The sequence below is a fragment of the Balaenoptera ricei genome, chromosome 7 (genome assembly GCF_028023285.1).
Source record: "Balaenoptera ricei isolate mBalRic1 chromosome 7, mBalRic1.hap2, whole genome shotgun sequence".
Lineage (NCBI taxonomy): Eukaryota > Metazoa > Chordata > Mammalia > Artiodactyla > Balaenopteridae > Balaenoptera > Balaenoptera ricei.
Window position 1 is genome coordinate 93,006,086 of NC_082645.1, and position 18,143 is coordinate 93,024,228.

Consider the following 18,143-nt stretch of genomic DNA (forward strand, 5'->3'; position numbering starts at 1 on the left):
AAGAAGTCCTGAAAGAGATTAGGCTGGTTTTGACAAAAAAATTTTGTCAAAAGTTTAGTTTTGACAAAAAAATTTTAGGTCCTCTGACTTCTGTAGGATGAGTAAAGGGGAGAGGAAAGGGATGGTATGGTTGTCTCCCATAAAAACTGATTTTTTTTCTACTGAAGCATGTATAAGGTTTATATATATCCTTTTGTGTTTCACTTTTTCTTAAAATTCATAAAAGTTTTATGGGAACTAAATTTGATTATCAAGATAAAGTTCTTCTTTATTTTCAGATTTCAACTATTGCAGAAAGTGAAGATTCACAGGAGTCAGTGGATAGTGTAACCGATTCCCAAAAACGAAGAGAAATTCTTTCAAGGAGGCCTTCCTACAGGTATGGAATTTAATAGTTAAAAGAACTTAGAGTCAAAAGTATAAAGGTACCCTTATGTAGTTGCAGATGAAGAGATTTCGGAAGGCCGATGAGCTGCTGGATTCAGGACCATACAGAGTACTTCTCTTCATCTTGAGTTGCTTCTCTCAAATAAGTTGAAGCTTACTGTACAGAATAAGAGCACTTCTTACTCTGAACAGTCCTGGATAAACACTGATTTTTTTTTTTTTCTTCTGTTTTTGTAGACTTTGCTGGCTGCTGCTTTTCTGTTAAAAAGATTGGAATACATTTGATAAGGTTATAGCATTTTCTAGCTATATGTCAATTCTGAGACTACACTACCTACTTCACAACACATTTCTTATGCCATGGTACTTAGCATGATAGCTGCTTGTTAATTTAATAGTTGTTCAGGGTGATGTTTTGCTGATGTTCCCTAATTTTAGGGGCACCTTACTGTAGTTTTGTGTTGAGCTACGAAAGTTGTGTAAATTCATGCCTTGCCTCCAAGATGGACCAAAACTGTTTCTTAATACTACATAGAAATTGGCTCCATATTAAATATCTCCAGGAAGAGCAATTCCACAAATCTTCATAAGCTTACTTCAGAGTTTAATAAACGTCAAACCTGTTCTTCCCTGCTTTAGCCTAAATTATTTCTATTTATATATATTTCTGTTTTTCAAAGGGATGTTGAAATTTTTTTTCCCACTTTCTTGGCTGCTAAGCTAGTCCTTTTCTCTATCCTCACAAATAAATTAAGGACCCTAAATGAATACCAATAAATTGACTTTGAGGTCTTAAGAAATTCTGTGTTACCAAGTATGTGTTACATTTATTTATACTCATAATTTTTTCAAAATATAGCTAGTTTTATCTTTTAACTTCGAAATATATCTCATGTTAGTATATAAGACATTTGATCCTGAAGCAAATTCAACCTGGTACTAAGAAACAAGCTCCATGGCTTCTCTATATATAAATTCTAGGCAAATCTTAGCTGTAGACCTTATATGAGTTTTATGTTGAAAAAAAATCTTTTATTTGCCTTAATTGGCTTATAGTGTATATCCCAGCAAAAATCATTATATATAGCACTTCAGTTACGAATCAAATAAAAGATGCCTGAGACCACACATGTGTAGGGAAAGCATTACTTTTATGAAAGATGATGATATCTTCCCGTATAATCAAACCTCCATAGTGGAGTATACCATTATTTTGCTTTTGGTTTATGAACTCTTGAAACCTAGCCTCTATGTCTTGATTATAACAAGATCTTTAACAAAATTCTTAGGATGTTTTTGTGAAGTTGGAGAAATGGGAATTAAATAATACACACTGTTTTTATTGGAACAGCCCAGCTTTATGGAGATCAGTTTTTACCCAGAGGAAATCCTTGAAGAGTTCTCACTTGCTCTCATCTGGATCGGTATTTTTACCAGCAATTTAGCTGAAAACATAGAAGCCATGCTTATCAGATTTGCAAATGACAGAAACTAAAGGGCTAAATACCCTAATAGGTGGTAGAATAAGAACCTTGAAAGATCATAGCAGCCAAGGGAAATAGATCGAAACAAATAGGATGAAATGTTGGTGATAACTGTAAAATTTCTGAGCTTGAGTTTAAAATAAAATCGATTATTCAAGTATAGGCTTCTGGATTAAGAATTCATCTAAAAAATGTAATTATGCTCTTTTAATTATCATTGATTAGATGTGGTTGCCAAGAAAGCCAATACACTGTAAGACTATGTTGGTTTTAAAAAAAAAAAAAACCTAGTGTCTAGATTAAGGGAGGGAATTAATCCCACTGCTCAGACCACATTTGGAATACACTTTAAGAGAAAGTGAACTTTCTCTCTTAAGCGGAGAATGTCCAAGATGGTCTGGAGCAACAATTTGAAAAACTGGAAAAAAAGACTGAGAATGATTGCTGGATTCGTGCAGAAGAGAAGTAGATTTATTTGTAGGTCTAGAAAAGTAGCTTTTAAACTTTTTTAAAACCACAATAAGGAATATATCTTTACAGTTCTCTCTTTCTTCATTATATATAGGTGTGTATGTATACACACACGTATATACCTATATATAGGGATCTGAAGCAAAAATTAATACAAAGCAATACTCATCCTTATCATGTGTGATGCTTAGCTATTTTTTATTTGTTTATGTTGGTTGCAACACGCTTAATTGTTTTCATGGCCCACATAGGGGTTATGACTTGAGTTTGAAAAACATTGCTCTAAAGACCAATACTACTCAAAATATGGTCCACAGCCCAGACTGGTAAATCAGCATCTGGTTAGAAATGCAAATTCTCAGGCCCTTACCCCGTACCTAATGAATTAGGATCTCTAGGGAGGGGACCCAGGAATCTGTCTGTGTTTTAACATGCTCTTCAAGAGCTTCTTTTGTATACTGAAGTTTGAAAAACAAGTGTTCTAGAACAGTGATACCCAAATCATGATATGTTGACCAGCTGTCAGTTCCCAAGCTGTTTAAAGTAGTTTTGTGTCTTGTTTGCAAAGAGAGAAGAGAAAACCATCCTTACAGTAAAAATAGAACTTTACTAAATAAGAACAGGCAGATGTGGAAAAGAATGAGTAAGAAATCTTACAAATGAGAAATATAATCAGGGGAATTATTTTTTAAAAAAAACAACTGTAAGAATATTTTCTACAGTACCAATAAAGGTAATTACGTACATAAATATATAAAAGCCAGTATTATTATAGTTTTACTTTGTAACTCCTCTTTTTCTCCCATGATTTGAAAGCCAATGCATAAAACAATAATTATAAATCTGTTAATGAACACACAAGGCATGAAGATGTAATTTGTTACAGTAACTACATAAGGGGGAAATTTTTGGTAGACGGTTAAGGCTAAGTTTCAAACTGGTTTGTTAGAAATTTAAGATTTTAAAAACTACTTGGGTTAGTAATTTTTTCCCCTCTTCTGTGATTATGTTATTCATTTGAAATGTGGTAAGGTTCATTTGTTTTTGTTTGTTTTCCATTTTAGAATTCTTCCCCCATCCTTGTTAATAATTAATTTTTCTTTGAATATGTAAAACATTAACATGGTTCCAAAAGTCAGAATTGTACATACACACACACACACACACACACACACACACACACACTCAGAAGTGTCCCTCCACCCATCCTTTTTTACTTCTTTCCCACCCACCCCCAGTAGATAACTAATCAAATTGAACTCCATCTAGTTTATCCTTCCTTTGTTTCTTGAGCAGATGAACAGATACACGAATATTTTCTTATTTTCTTATTTCACCTTCATTCGTATACAAAAGGTACCATGCTATATCCATTATTTGGATGAGCCATAGTTTATTCAACCGTTCTCCTATATGTGAGCATGGAGATCGTTTCTAGTCTTTTGCAGTTGCAGTCGATGCTGCCATGATTAATCCTATGCATATTTATTTTGTACTGTTGGAAGTATATTTTAAGGGTAAATTCCTGGAAGTAAGATTGCTGTGTAAACACATTTGGTTTCCCAAATTCCCTCCATAAGGGTTGTGCCAGTTTTATACTTCTAACAGCAATGTACAAGAGCATGTATTTTCTCACAGCTTCACTAACAGAATACATTGTTATACTTTTTTTAATTTTTACCAATCTGAGAGTTGAGAAGTTAAAAATCAGGTTTTTGGTCTTTTTTTTTCCCCTCAGTTTTCAAGAGTTATTTGTATGTTAGGGATATTGGACCTTTATCTGTAATATATGTGAACATTTTCTCCTAGTATTTTTGATCATCTTTGACTTTATTTTGGGTGTTCTTTGCCATAAAAAAGGGTTTTTTTCCTGTAGTCAATTTTATTAATCTCTTCTTTAGTTGCAACTGGATTTTGAATCATAGTCTTTCTTTATGTTCATTTTAATGAGAAATGCATCTGTGTTTTTTCTAGTCCTCGTACGGTTTTGACATGTGCATCCCCGATCCATTTTTAGTTTATTGTTGCAAATTTTATTGTTTATTATTGTAAATTTTAAACTGTAAAATTTTAAAATTCTCTCTTAAGCACTGTCAGCTTTCTGCCAGTTTTCTGATCTTTTCCTCTTCTTTGTATTTAGCCAGTAAATGTTACTTTTATTTTAATTGATATAGTTCTCTATTTTTCTAGGAAAATTTTGAATGACTTATCTTCTGATGCACCAGGAGTGCCAAGGATTGAAGAAGAGAAGTCTGAAGAGGAGACTTCAGCACCTGCCATCACCACTGTAACGGTGCCAACTCCGATTTACCAAACTAGCAGTGGACAGTATAGTGAGTAATAGAAATTTCTGTTTTGGAAAATGCGATGAAAAACTAACGACTGCATTTTCCTTAAAGTAATCTTATAAGCGCCAGCTCTTTTCTAAATCTCGGTTGTCATTATTATATTTCCTTTACTTATGTGCAAAGTTTTGTAACAGAAGTATTTTCTTTCCTTCAGGGTTTAGTTAGGATTGCTCAGGTATGTAAGACCTTTAAATGGCCCTTTGTTTTGTGCAGATGCATGGAGAGTCTTACAAGTTTTTCAAACCACTGCTTGAAACTCTATATTTCAGTCCTCATATAGCATATGATGTTAATAGAAAACATGAGTTTTTCAGATAATCATTCTTTGTTTATGTTTAAGGCCAAAAATGGTCTCATTATTCATCTATTTAATAATTCATCTTTCCTTCTAAAAGTAGCATTTTTAAATCATATTAATGTTTCACGGTGGGGTGGAGAGGCTTGGTTGCAGTCTACCAGGACATTTAATTATTATTCCTTTTAAGATAAAAGGTAGTGTAGTGAATTATAATAATGTGAGCATAAGGACTGCTGAAATTAAGAGGGCACTTTGCTTTTTGTCGCACAGAAAGCAAAGATTTCTTTTGCAAAATTATCAAAGTTTCCATTTCTCTGATCTCTCTGACACTTAGGTCTCTCTTCTTATCTTTCACCTAAATCTGTTATAAAGAACTTTTGAGTTCTGCTTTTGTTTGATCAAAGGCATTTGTGTGAATGGTACCTTTTTCCTCTCTTCCCAATATATTTTTGCCTCCCAAAGTGTCTCACACATTGATGTCTTCATTTTGATTTTTGTTCATTAAATCCAGTGCTACCCATTATATAGTTTTCCTCCCTCTCTTCCTTAATTACAAATTAAATGTACACATTGAAACTCTTGCTGTATTGGTTTTCTAATGCCCTGGGGTAGTCTGTGTCAGAAATATGTATAAAAGTTTGACTCCCAAGTTCATAGTTTTCCAGTTACAGCTCAGCCTTGGTTTGCATAACTAATTGCATTCCAACTGAATTAAAAACAAGTAGCAGACTCTTTAGCTCAACCAAAGCTGAAACTTGTAACAGTAAGTAGAAGGCAGGCATTTCTGGCTGAGCTTCTTGTCCATTCTGTAAGCTCATTAGAGTTCACTCATTCTTTTCCTTCTTAAGTTCTTTGTTGGCAGAAATAGATACTATCTATATATGTGTGTGTCTATTTTTTAGCCTTATATCCAAATAATTTGAGTTATTCAAGGTGTGTGTTCTAAGACCTTGATAAATGAACTTTTTTTTTCTCCAACTTCAGCACACTTGAGGGATACAGCATACTGTTAGTAACAGAGATTCACTCACCACAGCAATTCTCACTTGAACTAGAAATAGAAAGCATGCTCTTTAGGAAAGAGGCATATCAAAATCTCAAATAGGGAAGTGAAGTTGAGGGAGGTGAAGCTGAGAAAAATAGATGTTTAATTTGGCAACTGACAGTTGCTAGTTTTAAAGGTTAATACTTTGAGATTTTAAAAGCTTTATACATTATCTTTATCCTTTATTCTCTCTGTATGTGCACATATGACCTTGATGGAACTGATTTAACATTATGTTCTTGATTGTCATTAATAATCAGTATAATGACCACTTACATATACAATATTTATATGTTTCTTAACTTATAAAAGAAATATATGGTTGTAAAAAATTCAAATGGTAGAGGTTTATAGTATTAATAAAAAGTAAAAACCCTTTCCATCCCTCCCCATTAGAGTTTGGTATATATCCTTCCATTCTTTTTCATTCTGTTTATACATACACGTGTCATGTATTTTTATACAAGTGAGACCTACATTATTTATATACCATAGACAAATATATGCATATATAGTTATATATGTAGTTTCTTTTAATAGCTACATTGTGTTTCACTGTATAAATATAACATTTATTTAAAAATCACACACACTGATGAATATTTAGGACATTTCTACTGTTTCAAACAATGCTATCTGAACATTCTTTTATATATATAGTATCCTGTCCTGTCAGTGGGGATAGCATCTAAAGAGTGGAATTGTTGAAGCCAAGCCAGCCTGCCCAATTACCCTTCCCAGTGGCTACACCAATTTGTACTCCTTCAATAAATTGGTTTTTTTTTTTTTTTAAACTAATACTATTATTAGTTTTGTCCATTACTTGGTTCACAGTCCCTGATAATAAAGTCTTGTTTGAGAGATTTTATTCTTAGTTAGAAAAACATGTTTTATTTCACTAACTAAAACTGTTTTCCTCTTCATTTTGGCTCCTCAAAATCTCAGCTGAGTTTGTTTAATTATACTCTTTTCCTTCTTCTAGATTTTGTGGTAGAATCATTATATACACCTAAAGATAACATCAGTTACTTGATTTCTATCTTTTTCTTCTTGTTTTAATGAATTTAGTTTTACTGAAAGCTATCTTAAGTCCTTTTGGAATATGAAGTATATAAATAAATATTAAGAGAAAAACAATGTTTGATAGGCTCAGACTTCAGTTTTTCAGAGTACTTTCCTATATACATGATCTCATTTGATTTTTATAACAATTGTACTTAGTGGCTAGAACCAGATATTTTTATTTTTACAGAAGAGATAACAGATTCAAATAACAGTTTAGTGATGGAACTTGGACTAGAACCCAGATCTCCTGATTTCTAGTTTCCTTCTTTCCTCCCACTTGAGTTCATTGGTAGGTAGTCAAGAAGAAAGTTGTGTGCGTTGAATACAGTGGAATTTGCTTATTAACTCTATTTGAGAAATTGTGGTTTGATTCTGTTAACCTTCTGATTCTTTCAAGTTATCCTGAAGTATTCATCTCAGAATAGTTTTTACATATTCCTTTTTTTCTCCTTGTCTAAGATAAGTAAAATTTATGGGATTAGCTAAAGTGGGTGGATTGTATATGCCAGTATCTTAATTTCCACAAGTATTATTTACTAAACCAAATCACAGCCATTAACTGTTATTATTTCTTGATTGAACAGTAAATAATCCAGTTTTTCATACATAGATGACTCAGGATATTAGTTACCCAGAGCAAGCTGACAGTTGATCCCAAACTAATTTCCTTCTAACAGACAAAAAGTAACATGCTCAAATCAGACATGTTGACTTAGTTAAAATCCATTATGCAATTTTATATGTAATATTGTGATTCTTAGTCCTTCTCTTTCTGGAAAACTTAAACTGTAACAGGGAAAGTATCTTATTAACTTTTTCCATGTACTGTAGCATAAAGGTTAATTCAAGTTTTTTATAAAGTGAAATGTCTACTAGTATGAGCCAAAGTTGATTCCTTTGTAACAGATAAACGGCAAGTATGATTAATTTGTGAATAATCAGCCGATCCTACATGAGAATGCTTGAATAGGTAACTTAGAAATAGCAGTAAAATATTTTTTTCTAAATGATGATCTTGGGCTCTAATATTAAACTCCATGAGAGGTCTGTGATAATTAAGTTCCATAGGACATTTCCGTTGTTTCATTGAGTGGACTTTTGTTATACTTTATGCATTGCTGAGTTAGAGAACAGAATGCACTACTGAACTGCTTTATTAACTATGAATTAAATAATCATTTATTGGGTGCCTGTTACATGCCCATATCTGTGCTAATAAGTACATGAACGTAGAGAAGGAAAATATTATGTAGTTAATGCCAGAATAAAGGAAGTGTGGATCACAGAGTGGTCCTTCTTCTGAACCAAATAACTTCAAGTGGAATTTAATATTTTCTCATTTTTTATTTGTTAACTGACATTACTATAAATTATAATGTGGGGGCTTCCCTGGTGGCGCAGTGGTTGAGAATCTGCCTGCCAATGCAGGGGACACGGGTTCGAGCCCTGGTCTGGGAAGATCCCACATACCGCGGAGCGGCTGGGCCCGTGGGCCACAATTACTGAGCCTGCGCGTCTGGAGCCTGTGCTCCGCAACAAGAGAGGCCGCGATAATGAGAGGCCCGCGCACCGCGATGAAGAGTGGCCCCCACTTGCCACAACTAGAGAAAGCCCTCGCACAGAAACGAAGACCCAACACAGCCATAAATAAATAAATAAATAAATAAATCCAAAGTTTAAAAAAAAAATGATTGTATTGAATGTAGTAATCAATGAAGAAACAAGGTAGATATTGTAACTAGCTCAAACAAGAATTATTTAAAAAAAAAAAAAATTATGTGGTTCATAGAGTACATTTGTATTTTTTTTTTAAGATAATCTTTAAAGACTGTTGCTTTTTTTTAAATTTATTTATTTATTTATTTATTTATGGCTGTGTTGGGTCTTCATTTCTGTGCGAGGGCTTTCTCCAGTTGCAGCAAGCGGGGGGCCACTCTTCATCGCGGTGCGCGGGCCTCTCACTATCGTGGCCTCTCTTGTTGTGGAGCACAGGCTCCAGACGCGCAGGCTCAGTAGTTGTGGCTCACGGGCCTAGTTGCTCCGCGGCATGTGGGATCTTCCCAGACCAGGGCTCGAACCCGTGTCCCCTGCATTGGCAGGCAGATTCTCAACCACTGCGCCACCAGGGAAGCCCCTACATTTGTATTCTTGAAATTGGATATAGGTTTCCTGAGCAGAAAGTTACTTGAGTATACAAAATCCTTCTTGGTGATGTTATTTGCTGTAATAATTTCTCCTAGATTATGTCTTGCAAATTATTCTGCTTTGAATTTAGTGTGTGTATAAGACTTACATGGTATTAATTAAACTTGTAACAATAAAATCCATTGGGTTTTAGTTGCCATTACCCAGGGAGGAGCAATACAGCTGGCTAACAATGGTACCGATGGGGTACAGGGCCTGCAGACGTTAACCATGACCAATGCAGCTGCCACTCAGCCGGGTACTACCATCCTGCAGTATGCACAGACCACTGATGGACAGCAGATCTTAGTGCCCAGCAACCAAGTTGTTGTTCAAGGTAAGAGGATTCAGAATTCACAGGTGTGGTAAATTCTTTGAAAAGTTAAAATTTTATAGACTCAGAAAAAGTAAGTATGATACTGCAAAGCACTATTAAAATATAGTTTATTTTTCTTCATTATAGATACTGTTTTCCATGAACTCTTCTTCCATTATTCCAATTGGACCAAAATGTCATGGCATAAAAACAACTATTTTCAGTTTTAAAAATATAACATCTATCTTTAACACCTTTAACATTTGGATATAGGAGAAATGAGGTAGGTTAGAGGGAAAGACAATAAAATTAGGAGTTAAAAAAGCTAGATTCTAAATCTAAATATATATAGATTCACTTTGTGACCTTGAGTAAGACCCAGCCTCCCTGGGCCTCATTTTTTTTCATGTGTCAAATGAAAAGTTGTACTAAATCACTGATAAGAATCTTTGGAGGTTCAAAATTCTGTTCCTCTGCTTTTAAGTCAAAAGAAATTTATGTCTTCATTTCCAAGATCATCATTTTTTATTTCAAAGGATAGCATTATATTCTGAAAAATCTTACACCAGTGTGCAAGTCTGCTGGTCTATGAGCAAAAGTAGTTAAATCCATGGTGAATTATAGAAATAGCTTTTTTCTGTTTTGTTTTGTTTTGTTTTAATTTTTTTGTTTTCTTCCTATTTGTTTCAGAAATCTTTATGGATGGGAGTTGACCATTTTTCTTTGAATTCACTTGAATATTTTAAGAATATGATTTATGCCACATTTAAAATTTGCATATTAAGGAAATACTAATAAATCTGTTTCTAAAAATATTTTTATTAAAAATATGTTTTGCCTCTGTTAGGTAATGACAGATGTGCCCCTTCACCATGGATGATTAATTTTGAATAATTCTAAAACACCAACTAGAGAGTCATAATTTATTTAAAGGGCCCTAATGTATTTACAGAATATTTTCTGTTACTAAACAAATAATATTTGAAGAAGATAATATTTTGCTTATTAATGGGAGTAAAACACCTTTTCACTTTACATGCAGGTACTCAAAAATTGTAAAGCAGGATGTCAGTGAATTTGAATTCTGAACGTCAGTTTGAAGATGGTAACATGTTTAGTATATAAATCTTTTCCACTCAAACTACACATTTTAATTGATATTAATAACAAATATGGATGATTTTATAAAGACCTTCAAATTCTCTCAGATAATGTTAGGTTTCTTATTCCTAGGAGGGCATATTATTAAGCTGTTTTTAGAAGCGATTTGACAAATAGAGACTTTTTCTTTTCACAAATGATGGATCATTTGGTTAGAAAAATAAAACTTCAATTTGTTTAGCCGTTATCATTTACATTAAAACAATGCTTACAAGTAATATAATTGGCATCAAATGGTACACTTTTTCATACTTTGTTTTGTTACAGTTAGGAATTTATAATAGTTGACCATTATGCTTTATTTTCTCTTCCATTTTGCTATTTTATGAAAAATCATGGTCGTTTTTATGTCGTGGCAAGAGTCTACTTGAAATTTTTTAATATGAATTTACCAATATCAAAGGAAGACATTGAGGACTATACTCTATCTAGGAAGATCATCCAAGCTGTGCCCCACTTACCTTTTAGACTTGAGGTTGGTAAGCATGTTAACAACAGAATAGAACTACATTCCAATGAAAGATAATATAAGACCCAGCAGAAATAAGTTAAGACCTCTTTCATCCAAGTGACTATACTAATAAATACACTAAATTGGGAATTATTTCTGAGTAATGTCCCAAAGAGTGCTGATTCTTTCAACATTTTAGTCAGAATCATCTGTTCCTTTTTTTCCTTTTAATCCAAAATATATGTTTAGATTGATGATTGACACGTAGTTTTACCAAGTCACAGTGCTTCAGTGTCTGACACCATGCTCACTATTTTTCTTTTCAGCTGCCTCTGGAGATGTACAGACATACCAGATTCGCACAGCACCCACTAGCACCATTGCCCCTGGAGTTGTTATGGCGTCCTCCCCAGCACTTCCTACACAGCCTGCTGAAGAAGCAGCACGAAAGAGAGAGGTTCGCCTCATGAAGAACAGGTACATACATTGCATTTACTTATACTGTTGTAGGTCAGGCATATCTTCAGATTCTGCCAGATGTGTCTTTAACATCTGCTGACAATAGGATCTTTGCATTGAGATATTTTTCTGGTAAAATTGATGGATCTTGCTAAAACTTCTTTATTTAGCTTCTCATAAGCTGCACTTATGAGATGGCTAATGGGATTATGGGTCCATCTTTGATGATAGAGTAGTTTTCTTTCATGCAATTTCCCCATGGGAGATTTAACGCACAACTTTGCTATATTTTCACTATTGCTTCAACCAACTAACTAGGTTATTTAAAAATTGTTTCTTTTCATGAGTAGTATTGTTAAGATTAAGAGTTTCATGTATATATATATTAAAATTAAGTGTTAAGTTTTATTTATATTAAATGTATTTGTAATAAGGTAAATGTATGATGGCCAGTCTTAGTTTTAATGCATATTATCTTTACTCAAAATAATAACAATTTAACACCTAAATAAAGATTCTTCAAAAATAGATTAATGCCGAGAATATCTTATTATTGACAAAAATCTTAAAATAGAACTAGTCTTCAACAATGAAAATGCTACATATCGAAAATTTATTAAATGTGGGAAAGTTATTCCCATAAAGTAAATTCATAGCTGTAAATGGCTTTGTCATCAATAAAACGTAATAAAAAAATTTATTTACTTATATTTACCTTAGTATTTTTATTTATTTAGCTTAGGATTTAAATATTTAGCTTAAGATACAGAAATGACCTAAGACAAACCAAAGGAAATGAAAATAAAGATATTAAAAGTTTGAAACTGAAAATACTCCACTGCTTTTCACCCCAAGATTCTTCAAATGCTATGATAAAGTGAAAGAAACATAGAGGTTGAACTTAGAGGATGTGGATTCAAGTCCTAGATCTACCCCTTTTGCTGTGACTTTAGAAGAACATAACCTTCTAAACCTCAGTTTTCTCCTTTGTAAAACAGGATCCCACTACCCACCCAGAAGGTTGCTTCACCCAGAGGGTTGCTATGTGGGTCAAATAAGATAATTCCTTTGAAAGCACTTTGTAACTGCAGTGCTCTGTTGAAGTGTCTGTTTTTGTGCAATTTCATGTTTCAGCTTAGATCAACCTCTTTCATTCCTAAAATATTCCTAGCTGTTATAGAATGTTGGTAAATTACACCTAGGCAGAAACGGCACAGTTTTTTCCAGATTATTAGGAAAAGAGTTGGAAACAAGCTGAGTAACTTACTTCATTTTTGCTCCATCAATCTGTGATTTTAAGTATTTAAGCTACAATAATAAACAGAAGCATAAAAGCTGTGTTCATATTTAAATGTATTTTAAAGTATAAATTAAACTGTGTGTTTAAACTTTTTTACTGTTTGTAAGGAAATGTGTAAGTAACCCTTTTGAAAATTAGAAGCAAGTCTGATTAGAAGTCTCAAGTAAAGGCTAGGTTATACAGTTTAAGACAACAGCATTTACTAAAGAAACCAGTTCTCAGCAGACACAACAGAGCAGTCAGGTAAAAAATACATCTCTTGATTATGAAAGCAACAAAGGACTTCAGATTATGTCTGTGTAGTTTGGCTCTATGGAACAGAAACATTTCCCCTTACACAGAAATCACTTAAGAAGCAGCTTAATTGTAGTGGGTGAGGAGGCAGCACTACAGCTTCTTGTCTGCTCTGGTGTATAGAGGGCTGCCCATTTATGAAAGCACATTAATTTGACAGGCATACCAAATTCTCCTTTTCCTCTATTCGTGCGATTTATGATTCTCACCCCCCCACCTCCCACCCCCCCACACACAAATACACACACACTGGGCACATACACACCAAGTTGGGGACAGGGAACACATAGCTACAGTTCCTAACAATCTCTGCTTGCCTGAGATATTCAGGGAAGCCACCTGACTTACTGTGAACTCTTTAATAAAATACTTTGGCTTGGATTTAATTTCACTATAAGGAAACTTCCCATTGACTCTGGTACAGTTCCTTTTCCCTTTATTCCCAGATATCTGCTGCTTCTACTTTTTCAACTTCCATTCACTAGAATCTGGCTTCTGTGCCCACCATACCACTCCAATGTCTATAAAAAGGTACAGATACCTTCCCATTTGGCAAATCTAGTATTCTCTTTTCATTTAATTTTACCTTTACCGGGAGTATTTGACACTTTTGACTGCTCATTTCTCTAAACTCTTCTTTGGCTTACTCACCTGGTTTTCTGACTACTTTTCAAATTTTCCCTTGAAACTTTCATCCATACCTATGTATTTCAGGCATCACCTATATGTTGATACCACCTAATTATATATATTCCGGCTTTGACCTTTCCCTTGAGATATTATTTATTTAGGTCACGGTATGTGCTGGACATGATACCTCGTTTCTTTACATATTTTATTAGTTCTGCCCACAATGAGAAAGAAGCTTATGTCCACTTTACAGAGGAGATATGGTTCAGAAAGAAGGTAAATATTTTGCCAAAGGTCACACCTTTTAAAAAATGGGTAGAACTGAGATATGAGCCTTGCTCTGCCACCAAAGCCTGTGCACCTGCTACCTGTCAGATTCAACCATCATCTCCTGCTCTGCCACTCAGACCAGAACACATGGCAGTGTGCTGGAGGTACGTAGCACCAAGAGGCAGACATGGAACGCTTTCCTTGAATATTTATTTGGCTCAAAAGTTTGAGAGAAAAAACATTTTTAAGGTAAACTTAAAGATATAATTCACACCAGCAGCAGTTGCTTTGGACTGTGCTCCCATATTTAGTTTCCTCTGCCATTATGGTTACTTAGGTGGAAAAGTTAGAGAAGCACTCTCCTCCTGAACATATTCACGAGGATAAATGTCCCTATGTGCCTCAAACACAGCCTGTCTTCTAAACTTGATAAGAAAAAGTTGTGATTCCCCAAATTCTATAACATTCAAATTGCCATTTACTCAAAAATGAAGATAAGTGGTAAATGTTCTAAAAGAAAGTACAGATGGTTACATTAATTTGTGTTGCTGCAGTAACAAAAAATAATAAAATCTCAGTGTCTTAGAACAGGGACTTCCCTGGTGGCGCAGTGGTTAAGAATCTGCCTGCCAATGCAAGGGACACGGGTTTGATCCCTGGTCCGGGAAGATCCCATGTGCCACAGCTACTGAGCCCACATAACACAACTACTGAAGCCCGCACGCCTAGAGCCTATGCTGTGCAACAAGAGAAGCCACCGCGATGAGAAGCCCACGCACCTCAACAAAGAGTAGCCCCCGCGCGCCACAACTAGAGAAAGCCCGCGCACAGCAACAAAGACCCAACACAGCCATAAATAAATTTATTTATTTATTTATTTATTTTTAAAAAAAACACCAAAAAACCAACAACAAAAGTTTCTTCCTCACTTATGTTACATTTTGGCAGCTGCAAGTCATGCTATGGCTCTCCTCCACATGCTCCCAGCCAAAGGAGGAGCACCTCTTCGAGTCCTGTCATTATTGTAGCAAAGGGAAAGGGGAAATACTTTTTGAAGCATCTGCTTGATTGTGGTGAACATCATGTCCACTCGGGTACCATAGGCCAAAGCACAGCCTAGGACAAGCCCAATGTCAGTGAAATGGGAATGGTGTGCTCTTCCCACAGGGAGGGAGGAGTAAAAAATTATGGAAGCAATACAACCCAGCACCTCTGGTCTTACAATTTTAGAGTGCAGGAAGAATTTAATAGGTTTCCTAAGAGCAGAAGTAATAAAGGAAAAGGTTAAGTAGGTTTGACCATCTAAAAATATGAAACCTCTGATTAGCCAAGGAAAAGATAAAGTAGCAAAGCAAACAATAAACTAGAAACATTTTAACAAAGTCAGGAGACTGATAAGTTAAGGATATAAATAAGTAGATTCAAAGAAAATGAATTAGAAATGGGGTAAAAAAACTGAAAATTCAAACCAGTTAAAGTGTATGCTATGTAAATTAAGGTACATCCTTTCAACTGTATAAAACCAACTGTTAATAATGGAGATGTGTTTTTATTGAGATGGGAAGATGTTCATAGTGGAAAAGAGCAGGTTACCAAAGAATATGTATTATGATCCCATTTTTATTTTTATTACAGAAGTAAAACATGCTCATTATAAGCACATTAGAAAACATAAGATAAAATATTTACTCACCACTAATTGTGCCACCCAAAATGTTAACATTCTGGTGTATAATTTTTTCCCCTAATACATATGTGCAAAGATAAATAATACATTTTTAGTATACAGTTTTTATTTTTTTATTTTGAAATAATTTTAGCTTATGGGAACAGTTATAAAAATAGTACAGAGTTCCAGATACTCTCTATCCACCTTTCTGTAAGTTTAGCATATTACATAACTAGGCTGTGTTTATCAAAACTTAAGAAATTAACATTCTGTCATATACTCTGTATAGTAATTAACATAGTATTTTTTATAGTGGTATAATAATATTAACTGCACTATCCATTTTATTTGAATTTCTTCAGTTATTCCACTTCTATTCCTTTTCTCTTGCAGAATCCAATCCAGGGTACCACATTGCATTTAGTCATCGTGGCTCCTCATCTCCTCCAATCTGTGACAGTTCTTTCCTTGTCTTTCATGGGCTTGTCACTTTTGAAGAGTAGTAGTTAAGTTTTTTTCAGAATATCCCTCACTTTGGGCCTGTGTGATGTTTTTATTATGATTAGATGAAGGTAATGGATTTGGGGGAAGAATACCACAGAGATGTAGTCTGTCCTTCTTGTCACTTCATATCAGGGACCACATACCAGCATGACTCATTACTGGCAATGTTAACTTTGATCACTTGGTTAAAGTGCTGTCCAAGTGCTCCCGCTGCAGTTATCATTTTTCTCTTTTTGCACACTATTCCTTAGAAGCAAGTCACGGATTTAGAAAGGGAGGAGAATTAAACTCCACCTCCTGGAAAGGAGAGTATCAAAGAACTTGTGGTCATAGGTGAAAACCAACATGGTAATTGGTATTGCTTTCACAGAGTTGCTTGGAGACTATGCAAATATTTTATTTCTCTTTCAAGTTTTCCCCACTAACTTTAGTATTCACAGGGGAATCTTTCCTGCAGTAATTATTACTGTGATATTCTAATGAGGATTTTCTATTTCCCCATCCCTTCTACATTTACTAACTGGAATTCTTCTATAAGGAAAATTTGTCCCTTCCCCACATATTTATTTATATCAGTACGGTCTTATAGATACTTTATTCTTTGGGCTGTAATTCAATATTATTTAATTATGATAAGATTATTCCTGTTTTGGCCATCGGGAGCTCTTACAAGTTGGTTCCTATGTCCTTTAGATGGCGTCTTATTTTTCTTCAAGCACATCTTTACTTTCTGGCCCTACAGGATCATCTGGGTTCAACTTCTCATCTTGTGTTTTCCCTGCTTTAGCCTTGAAATCAGCCATTTATTCAGTGAGTCCTAGTTTGTTTCATTGGAAAATGGTATTTAGAAATCAGTTAGGCAGTAGTTGTGCTCTTTGCTACTGAGGTTTCACAGGCCCTCTCAAAGGACAGAGCTAGGAAATATACACGTGTGTGTGTGTACGCGCCCATGTATGCACACAACTATATTTCTGTACGTGTACATTACTATAATAAATATGTTTGTACTGATCACTCTGACTCTAATCTGTAACCACAGGGCTTATTTTAGCCTTCCCTTCCCCCCTTTGCTTATTTGAACTTCGTTCTCTGACAGAAACTTGGCTTCCCACTAAAGATGGTTTATTTATGTATTTGTTAAACTCTAGTATCATATAAAATAGTTTCATAATTGCTAACTTGTACCCCTGTGAGAAACAAATTTACAGTATAGCATTTATATACAGTTCTTTCTGTTTTTAGCCTTAAAGTACCAGTGAAAGCACTGTTTTCAAAGTTACTTAGCTCTGCTGCTTTTTTCTCCACCCTCTTAAGTCATATACATACATTTATAGTAAAGTTAGATTTCTCAAAATCTTCATTCAATTCTGGGATTCCCCGATATCCTGTTTTTTATTTTAAATTTTCATTACTTTACTTTTTGTGCTGTATATTTCTGTGGGGCTTAACAGACATATAATGTTATGTGTCTACCACCACAGTGCCATACAGAACATTTACACCAATCTAAAAAGAATCCCTTGTGCTACCTCTTGGTAGTCAGCCTCTACCCCCTCCCCCAGCCCCTGGAAACCACTGAACTGTTTTCCATCTTTTTGTTTTGTCTTTTCCAGAATCTCATATAAATATAGTATGTAACCTTTTAGATCTGGCTTCTTTCACTTAGCACAGTGCATTTAAGATTCATTGATAGTGTTGCATGAATCAGGAATTAGTTTTATCCCTGGTATTGTATGGATGTGGTTTATTTATCCATTCACCTTGAAGTTCATCTTAGTTTCCAGTTTTGGAGGATTATGAATAAAGT

General features: G+C 34.5%; 2 protein-coding genes across 8 annotated transcripts in view; one reads left to right on the forward strand and one right to left on the reverse strand.

The window, feature by feature from the left end:
* CREB1 (cAMP responsive element binding protein 1) overlaps window positions 1-18,143 on the forward strand; it is a 56,907-nt gene that overhangs the window by 31,612 nt on the left and 7,152 nt on the right. For 4 of the 5 annotated variants that reach the window (XR_009504280.1, XM_059928548.1, XM_059928550.1 and 1 more), the window contains 4 exons: window positions 279-379; window positions 4,533-4,675; window positions 9,437-9,619; window positions 11,537-11,687. Coding sequence is in view for 4 of the 5 variants with exons in the window: in XM_059928548.1 (XP_059784531.1) it covers window positions 279-379; window positions 4,533-4,675; window positions 9,437-9,619; window positions 11,537-11,687 (578 nt within the window). In the remaining variant the exon portion in view is untranslated. Of the gene's footprint in view, window positions 1-278; window positions 380-4,532; window positions 4,676-9,436; window positions 9,620-11,536; window positions 11,688-16,225; window positions 17,466-18,143 lie in introns of those variants that run through there. The other variant, XM_059928551.1, reaches the window with a different exon arrangement.
* The window catches only part of METTL21A (methyltransferase 21A, HSPA lysine), a 55,876-nt gene that overhangs the window by 12,696 nt on the left and 25,037 nt on the right, over window positions 1-18,143 (reverse strand). Inside the window, exon 4 of one of the 3 annotated variants that reach the window (XR_009504281.1) lies at window positions 430-645. The exons of 1 other annotated variant lie outside the window; for it this stretch is intronic. Coding sequence is in view for 1 of the 2 variants with exons in the window: in XM_059928556.1 (XP_059784539.1) it covers window positions 542-645 (104 nt within the window). In the remaining variant the exon portion in view is untranslated. Of the gene's footprint in view, window positions 1-283; window positions 646-18,143 lie in introns of those variants that run through there. One more of the 3 variants, XM_059928556.1, reaches the window with a different exon arrangement.